Source organism: Varanus komodoensis, unplaced genomic scaffold, assembly GCF_004798865.1.
Source record: "Varanus komodoensis strain SLA01 unplaced genomic scaffold, ASM479886v1 scaffold8, whole genome shotgun sequence".
NCBI lineage: Eukaryota > Metazoa > Chordata > Lepidosauria > Squamata > Varanidae > Varanus > Varanus komodoensis.
The window spans coordinates 39,714,332-39,723,614 of record NW_025336481.1 but is presented as its reverse complement, the minus strand read 5'-3'; the positions used below and the strand labels follow the sequence as shown (position 1 = coordinate 39,723,614).

Below are 9,283 nucleotides of genomic sequence, written 5' to 3'. Positions count from 1 at the left end.
CTTGCTGATCCCCTGCAAATCACCATCCCAGTCTACCTTCTGCCTTTGCCCTCTAGAACACACTGACACTAATGTCTGTGAAGCTTTTTCTTGAGTAGGGAAGTGGCCGGATGAATTTCCTTGCAACGTGGGGCATAAGAAGGGAAATGCTGGACATTGTTTCTCAGGCTGATGGTCTATTTTTTAAACAGAATGTAATCCACCAGTCACTTCTGTGGCACATCTGCAATTTGTTCTCTCCCATTCACCTGTGAAATGAACGCAAGCTACAGAACAAGGGGTTTGGTGGACAGCATCCAAGACGCAAAGAACTGCCAAGATGTCTTCAGGCACAGCTAAGGGGCAGCCTGCCTTTTTAAAATTCTTCACCATCATTTTCTTCTTCGAAGGAGTCAGTTCCGACTTCCTCATAGTCCTTCTCCAGTGCCGCTAAATCTTCCCGGGCCTCGGAAAACTCTCCTTCCTCCATTCCTTCACCGACATACCAGTGCACGAAAGCTCTCTTGGCGTACATCAGGTCGAACTTGTGGTCCAGCCTTGCCCAGGCCTCTGCAATGGCTGTAGTGTTGCTGAGCATGCAGACGGCACGCTGTACCTGAGCAAGGTCCCCTCCTGGGACTATGGTGGGAGGCTGGTAGTTGATGCCAACCTAGAACCAAAGAGCAAGAGGAGAGAAGCAGCAGTTGATCAAAGCAGAAAGGAAGAGCAGGAAGGGGGAAATGGAGCAACAGCTAAGAACATGAAGGAAAGTTCAGCTGATTCCATTGAAAGATAGACCAACAACTCCATAAATGCCTCTGGATGAGATGCTATTGCCGTTGCTCCTTCTAACAAATTCAGGCGCTCCATCCTGATCATATTAGAAGAAAATCAGTGCAATCCATAAACAAGAGGGATGTTTCTATACATCTAATGTATGCAGAAAGACATGGCATAGTAAATTAACCCTCCAAAAGGAAGCAATTTCTCCCTTCCAAAAATGATTACGGAGGGCTGCAGATGAGACTCCTCAGTTTCTGTAGTTTTGGTGCTCATTTGGCTCTACAACAGAGGCACATCCATGTGCATCATGTTGCCCCCCCCCTTCTAAGCCATGAAGACTGGTGGGAGCTTGACTACCCCAGTGGCATCTGCACTGAGAAAAGCCGGAGGATAGCAAGGCAGCACACACATCCACTGCTCTACATGTTCTTCCCATCCCTTGCACTGCCAGCAGTCAGTCTCTTACTCCCAGTGACCACTGGCGCCAGCAGCTATCAGCTCAGGAGGGGATGTGGCTGCAGGGATGCAGTTTCAGTGAGCCAGATTCCACACAACTTGCTGGCCCTTCCTGTTCTCCTCGCAATTCTGTCCGGTTCAGACAAGGATGTTGCTGAAGGTCTCGCTTGTTTGCTTACTAGAGTAGTCAAGTGTCCAGCTTTATGGAGGATAGTTCTCCAATTTGGACAAGTGGCAGAGAACACTCTGAAGGTGAACACTTCCTGATGGGCTGACCAGCTCAACTTCGTTTTGAAGCCGAGGAAGGATAAGGAGAGCAGGCGTGGATCTGGACCTTGCTCATCTGTGCTCAGCACCTGGACAGAATGCTCACCAAGTCTGTCTTCTCCATTAAGGTGAGGTGTCTGATATTTCTTGGTGAATTATGGTTGTTATTTCTAAAGGGGAACCTATGCATATACATTCACATGTATAAAAATTATGTTGCTTGATGTCCATGTTTGTTTGGTCTTTTGGTGAGAGCCGGTATGGTGCAGCGGTCATGAGTGCAGGATAGGAACTCAGGCAATCTGGGTCCTCGTCCCCTCTCAGCCATGGAGCCACCTGGGCGACTTTGGGCCAGTCACAGACTCTCAGCCCAACCTACCTCACAGGGTTGTTGTGGTGGGGATAAGATTGAAAGCAGGAGGCAGAGAGTAATGCAAGCCACCTTGAGTTCTTTAAAAAGGAAAAGGCAGGATATAAATCTCATTGCCTTTCCTCTTTTTGGTCGATGTGCAATCCCATCGGAGACATAGCGATGCGACTAGGGCTTATGATGCGGGTCTTTCCAACAGACTCAGTCATTCAAATGCAGTTTATGACATTTGGGCTCCACTCACAAAGAAGCAGCACCCATATGAGCGAGGGACCCTATAGTCACCAAACCTTTTGCTTCATTGGACACTGTAATGCTGCTGTCCTATCACCATCATTAGCATCATCATAGAAACAGAGCAAGTCAGAAGGGGACTCCCAGGGCATCTAGTCTGACCCCCGACTCCAGCCGGCTCTGCTCATGACATGCCTATCATGTGCATGTCCAGCCTCTCCTTGAACACCCTCATCATCATCCCCAGCACATTGCCTTGTATTTGTACCTTGCCTTTCTTCCTCTAGCAAGGAACCCACATGTCAAATTATCACCCCTCACCTTGAAGCCAGTTGGACACCAGTCCACAAACTGGATTGCTCTCTTGGTCTTGATAGCGGCTATGGCTACATTGACATCTTTGGGAACCACATCTCCACGGTAGAGCATGCAGCAGGCCATGTACTTCCCATGGCGAGGGTCACATTTCACCATCTGGTTGTTGGGCTCAAAGCAGGAGCTGGTGATCTCGGCCACAGAGAGCTGCTCGTGGTAGGCCCTCTCGGAGGAGATGATGGGTGCATAGGTCACCAGTGGGAAGTGGATGCGAGGGTAGGGCACCAGGTTGGTCTGGAACTCAGTCAGGTCCACGTTGAGGGCGCCGTCGAAGCGCAGGGAAGCGGTGATGGAGGAGACGATCTGGCTGATGAGGCGGTTCAGGTTGGTGTAGGTTGGGCGCTCAATGTCCAGGTTACGGCGGCAGATGTCATAGATGGCCTCATTGTCCACCATGAAGGCACAGTCGGAATGCTCCAGGGTGGTGTGGGTGGTCAGGATAGAGTTGTAGGGCTCCACCACTGCTGTGGAAACCTGTGGGGCTGGATAGATGGCAAACTCCAGTTTGGACTTCTTTCCATAGTCCACAGACAGTCGTTCCATCAACAAGGAGGTAAAGCCAGAACCTGTGCCTCCACCAAAACTGTGGAAAATCAAGAATCCTTGTAGCCCACAGCAGGAATCAGTCTGAAAAAAAGAACTATAATTAAGAATTGATCTGTCTACCTGCCCAGCATAACTGATTTGCTCCACCAGGCTGATGTCTGCCTCTTCCAAATATTTACACAAGACTAAATCAAAACTAGTTTCAATTGTCATCACTAGGAACCAAGAAACCTGGGAACTGCAATCCTATGAAAAGCTATTGGCCTGTACAAAAACAGAGCTGATCAGTACAAGTTTCAGGCCACATGCTAAAACTCTTCTTGGGTTGAAGTGTTTCAGATTGCAGGTGGGAATCTCCCAAGGAAATGTTCCCCCACAGTAAAATAAAAAATACTGGACATAAAATTCTAACTTTCAGGGAGAAAGTCCTATCCTAGCTTTCTCCCCAAGAAGCTAATATTGTAGTGGTCTTCCTCTTGGTATATTTTACATGTGATTACAACTCTCAGCGTTCCATCGGCCATGTCTGATAGGAGTTGACATCCAGACATCTAGAGGATGCCACGTTGGAGAAGAGTTTTGAAGTGACGAATGCGAATGGAACAAGATTTTCCCACTGTTCAGATGTCTGACTCGTTCTGCTTCCAAGCCATGCTGCCCTTTAAGTGGGACACATGGACTTACCAGCTTGCGAATACGATCCAGCACCATGTCGATGCTCTCCTTGCCAATGGTGTAGTGGCCACGGGCATAATTATTAGCTGCATCTTCTTTGCCAGCAATCAGCTGTTCTGGGTGGAAAAGCTGGCGGTAAGTTCCAGCGCGCACTTCATCTGTTAACAAAAGGAAAGATATAAGTGGGTTACAGATCTGCTTAGCTGACAACTTTTTTCCCATTGCTGTCTCTGTGAGCAACTTTTTTATTTCAGTGTATTCCGGCTTTGTCTCTGCTGTGGATGATTACAGACAGAACATCTGGGGAGTGTCAGGCATGCTTGTGCCAACTGTGCCCATGCCTGAGCTGATCCCCCGTTGTCTAGACTGCAGATCAGGGGACAGAAAGATTCATGCTGGTGGCACAGTCAAGAAGTGCCACGGCTTCATGAAAAGAATTCCTGAATTCCACTTCCCTGCCGTATCTTTTACATACATACACCTGGGGTGGTGCTTCAGTGCCTGATTTTATGATATTCCCCAGATGCAGCCCCTCCTCGTGTGGTCAAGCCAGTCAGGGGTCATATGCAGGAGGCATGCAGAAACTTGAACTTAAGGGCCAAATTCAGCCCTCCTGGAGTCTCAGTTTCCCAGAGGTGCTTGACCCATTATCCTGCCCCCCTTTTTCCTGATTATTGCTCATTTGGTGGTTTCCCAGGGCTTGTGCAGTTTTCCCCCCTGTACTGAAATGCCATGCCTCAGCCTTCCTGCTGTCCACCACTGCTGCTTTTGGCCCCTCCTACCACTAGAAGGCAACACCCGAAAGCTTCTCCAGGATGAAATTTAGCCCCTGGGCTGAAAGAATTATGCTGGACTCGAAGCTGGCAAATGATCTGCCAGTCCAGTCTCCCATCAACCAAGGGCTCGCCGGTAAAACACACTGCTGTCCTTCCTATCTCTTTCTCAGAACTGATGGAAGAAATGCCCTCCTGCACAGCCCCAAAGGCTGACAAATACACCATCAGAAGCAAGGCCACGCAGCCGGTAATGTTTATGGGGGAAATTCAAATCAGCTCAAGAACAGAACAAGGAGCACTGGAGTTTCAGTGCTGAAGGCAGTCAGGCATGAGAAAAGTCCCTTGCTGCCTTCATGCCAGCCTATGCTGTGAAGATATCAGGAGAGTTGCACAGCAGGGTGTGTGGAGAGGGTGTGTAGGGAGGTACACAGTGCGGCTTCTCACCCACTGACGGGTGTTCTGCCATCACTGGGGCGAAGGCATCCTCTGGCTCCCTTCCTCCTCTTTGGCAGCTATCATGGGACAATGCAGCAACACAGGGGCAGCACAGGGCAGAGGTGCCCCTGCCACAATCTCTGAATGGGACTTAAGAGAACCGGTGCACATTGGTGGGGAAGCCAATGACAGCTGCATCTAAGGGCCATTGGGCAATTCGTGGCAGCCATCATCAACAATGTCTTGGAGTAACTTTGCAAGAGCAACAAGGGGATTTTGCCAGTCTTGCCAAGCCTCTTGCTTGTCATGGGGCTTGCCCCCCGTGTTCACATTTTCCAGGTCCAGATGACATGGCAAGCTACCATAGGGCAAAGAAACCCTACAACAAGTTATGGCTTTTCAAGATGGTTTCTAAGCCAAACTTAAGCCTCGCTGAACCATCTCAGGATCATCCCATGATGGCTTAGCTTGTCAGGCAACCCCAGTCTTTGATGCTACCATAAACAGTTACAAGAGACTCTTAATTCCATTAAGCCCAGCCATCTCATTAAACTGTAGTTCTGCTGGAAAAGTGAAGTCTTCTGGATAATGTAGTCAGATGCAAAGAGCAGAGAAGTTGCACCTCTGTAGCTGCAATAGAAGAATTCTAGCAGACGTAGAGCTTTTCACTCTGGTATGGCAAGCTGGGCCTCCCAACAGGATTCCCCTTTCTGAGCAGATCTTAAAAGTACTGAATTCTGGCCCTCTGCATCTGGGCCTTTGCATCTGCCCACTCTGCTATAGTCCCCAGTGCATGATTTGCGTTTCTTTGCATTAGTCCACTGACCTACCACCGTGGGTTCCAAGTCCACCATGACAGCCCGGGGTACATGTTTTCCTGTGCGCGTCTCACTGAAGAATGTGGTAAAAGAGTCATCGTCGTTGAACTTGTTGGCATGATTCTGGAAAGTGCCATCTGACTGGATGCCATGTTCTAGGCAGAAGAGTTCCCAGCACGCATTGCCAATCTGAACACCAGCTTGTCCAACATGAACAGAGATGCACTCACGCTGTGGAGGAAGAACAGGGAAATACCAGCAAAGCGACAGTGCAGAATGCTCAGTATGGTTGTTCATTCCCCCAGCCCATTCTTTCACAGGAAAAGCAATCTATGAGTATTGTTATCACAATGTCTCAACTGTGTTTTGCCTGGTATTCTTCGGTGCCATGTTCAAAAAAGCAGATGGGGCTGAGGGGCCTCTGTATGTTGCAGAGGATTCTGGGGTATATGTTAAGGCACATGTGGGTAGCACATGGGCCACAAGCAGCCTTCATGGGCCACGTCTGTGCCCTGAGCTGCACAGTGCCTAGTCTAGTCTAGTCTGACTTCCAGCTCCAGCCAGCTGCGCTCATGACATGCATACCATGTGCAAGTCCAGCCTATTCTTGATTGAACACCAATGGGGCTTCAATCACCGCCCATGGGAGCCTATTCCATACTCTTTGGATCCTAAGTGTTAGGAACTACTTCCTGGCATCCGAATTGAACCTTGATTCCCTGAGCTTTGCTCTGTTGGAATGTGTCCAGCTCTCCTCTGCAGGGAAGAACAGGTCACTGCCCACCTCCATGTGACACCCCCTCACGTATGTAAATATTGCCAGCAGATCCCCTTGGAGTCTCCTCTTCTCCAGGCTGAAAAGACCCAGTTCCCTCAGTCTCGCCTCATATGGCTTTCCCTGCAGTCTAGTTTGTTCTAGTGTTGGCGACATTTTATTTTCTGTACCTTGTGTGTGTATGTCTTCATAGTGACTTATAAACATGCCAGCTAGTGATAAGCCCGTGAAACTTATTTTGGTCTTTAGTAGATCAGTCTGCTATTAAATGCGCACTGGCAGGCTAGGCCATGTTCTCTGGTCAATTGGCAACCCTATTCTCTGTAATGGGAACGGAAGCTATTTCTTCTGAAGTGTCTTAGCTAAAGGTGAGCCTCTAACCTCAAAAGCAAAATAATTTGGAAACTGTACTGTACATCTTCCAGGAGCAAGTTCTTAGCCAGTTTAAATGTCCCATTCAGACTCATATTTAGGGGCAGGTGACTTAGGAAACCTCATGGGTTTTAGGGCACCTGGGCTACCTATCCTACAATCCACTCAACAGCTGCAAATAAAACTAGCAACAGTGCATTTCACTTGTAAAATTGGCAACACTGAGCCGTGTGGTATAAATTTTGGCTTTTTATTGGAGGTGAAATGAACACATTTTGCACACGTTGCACACATGGTGATCAGAACTTTGTGTGCAAATTTATCACGTTATACGACAGTGTTAAAATCTGCATGTGCACCATGCACTGAAGTTGCACAGTGGCTTACAAATGCCATTTTAAAAGTATATATTCAAAAGTCATTTAAATAGAAGCAGTGCCAAAGATGGCCAGGGCTGCTTTCTGCTTTAGGTATGGCCTTGTTTGCACTCTTCAATATATTCGAGGTGGCACAGCGATAGCAATGTCCTATAAAAAGCATTACTATAAAGTTGCCTTTCCCCACTACATTATAATTATAGCAATCTTACTGCTGCTGATCAGACCTTTTTTAAAAATAGGGGCTGTGCTTACAGTAGCACCAATGCCGGTTTAATTATTAAAGTAATTAGCTCAGACTCCAATTGACTTAATTCTAAGGATGCATGCATAAGATTGCGCTGTCGGTGTGTAGAGTTAGCACTAGCCAAAGACAGGAGTTGGTACTTCTAAGGTAACTTAGAAGTTACTTTCCACAACTCAGTGCCCTCCAAAACGTGTTGGACTGCAACTCCTGTAATCCCAGCTGTAATTCCCCGGAGGCTGCCATAAGGTCTTAAGGAAGGATGAGGCTCCTCTAACCCCCAGGCAACCTTTCAGTAAGCCAAAGGGTTATGACAGAAGCTACAGGCCAGCAGGTGCCTGATGTCATAAATGGATCAGTGAGTAGCCTTCAGGCTGTGTGATGAATGGAGGAACTCATTGTTTGTAAAAGACTACACACAGCTCTTTGTATCAATATGGAAAACAATGGTTCTTAAACACTGGGTTACAGGCTGCCCAGTGGGAGCCCGGGAGGCTTGTGCTTCCAGGTCAGAGGGGAAAACTAATGTGGGGATTATTTTAGAAACATGAAATGACTTTCCTTGCTAGAAGCTGCTTTAGGCAAGCAGACGTGACTGCCAGAAAAGCATCTTCAAACTGAAGTATATGCATAAGAATGTAAGAAGTTAAGAAAAGCCATGCTGGATCAGACCAGTGCTCCATCCAGTCCAGCACACCATTCTCATGGTGGCAAACCAGCTGCCCACAGGAATCTCAAACACGACAGGGGCAAGATCTCCATTTGCCAAGCTCCTCAGCAACTGGTGCATGCAAGCATGCCGTCTCTGGTGATGGGGGTAGCACATAGCCAGGAAGACCAGAGACCTTCGATAACCTCCTTCCATTAATTGTCCAATCCCCCTTAAAAGCCGTCCAAACTGGTAGTCATCACTACCTCCTGCAGCAATAAATTTCACAGTTTATGTGAGCCAATATAAGAGGCAGTATGATGGTCAGAGTGCTGGATTGCCACTCAGGAGATCTGGGTTCTAGTCCCCATGCAGCCATGTAGCTCAGAGGATGACTTTGGATCAGTCCTGGCCTCTCAGCCCATCCTACCTCACAGGGTTGTTGTTGTGAGGATAAAATGAGGCAGAGGAAGACTATGTAAGCTCCTTTGTGTTCCTTGCAGGGCGGGGGGGGGGGGGGAAAGGCAGGCTATAATGATATACATATATATATTTAATGACCAAGATGCATATGCTTCTCAGTTGTGCAGTGAAATACCAAAGCACAGATGTAGTGGGAAAGACTGAAGTACATGCAGTTGTCATGGCACACACACACTTACACCCCACCCCACAGAAGAATAAAAATGCTTATCAACAAACCAGTTCTAGCAGTTTCCATCTCTAGCCCTGGTCTGAGAACCAGTAAGTCACTCTCAGTCCCATCTGTACCATGGGGATAATATCCTATGCATCTGTTGGTAAAATAACACCCCCTACCACCACCACCCACAAGAAAGGGTAAGAGTAAATATTCAAAATCTCAGCATTGAAATAGCTGGGTGAGTTCCCCGGGTTTGTGTGTGCTGCTCTTTCTCAAGGTGGAAACATGCAGCTATCCTAAATATGTTTACATGGAAATAAGGCCTCCTGACTCTGGTGGAGCCCTCATGGCATGTCGTTTTGCACAGGGCTGCAGATCTTGGTCTCTGGAAGAGTGATTATCAAAGAAATTGTCCAGACTCAATGAATGCCTCACTTCCCATCTGATAAGCCTCCCTGCATAACAGCGCAAGTAGCAGAAACACGCAATCATTTCCCTTCAGGCTCGAT

The 9,283-nt window shown here is 47.8% G+C and overlaps 1 protein-coding gene across 1 annotated transcript; it reads right to left on the bottom strand.

The window, feature by feature from the left end:
* Nucleotides 1-354: 354 nt before the first annotated feature.
* Nucleotides 355-5,765, bottom strand: TUBA8 (tubulin alpha 8). The gene is made up of 4 exons (XM_044455465.1): nt 5,723-5,765; nt 3,695-3,843; nt 2,411-3,091; nt 355-649 (listed from the first exon to the last, which is right to left on the bottom strand). Exons 1-4 carry the CDS (start codon nt 5,748-5,750, stop codon nt 356-358), a joined length of 1,152 nt encoding a protein of 383 aa, XP_044311400.1. The 5' UTR covers nt 5,751-5,765; the 3' UTR covers nt 355.
* Nucleotides 5,766-9,283: the final 3,518 nt, after the last annotated feature.

Coding starts and splice junctions, on each gene's coding strand:
- TUBA8 (XM_044455465.1), bottom strand. CDS start 5,750: ATGGTGGACTTGGAACCCACGGTGGTAG. Junction 3,844..5,722: donor CTTGGAACCCACGGTGGTAG/GTCAGTGGACTA, acceptor TTTTGTTAACAG/ATGAAGTGCGCGCTGGAACT. Junction 650..2,410: donor GGTGTCCAACTGGCTTCAAG/GTGAGGGGTGAT, acceptor CTTTGGTTCTAG/GTTGGCATCAACTACCAGCC.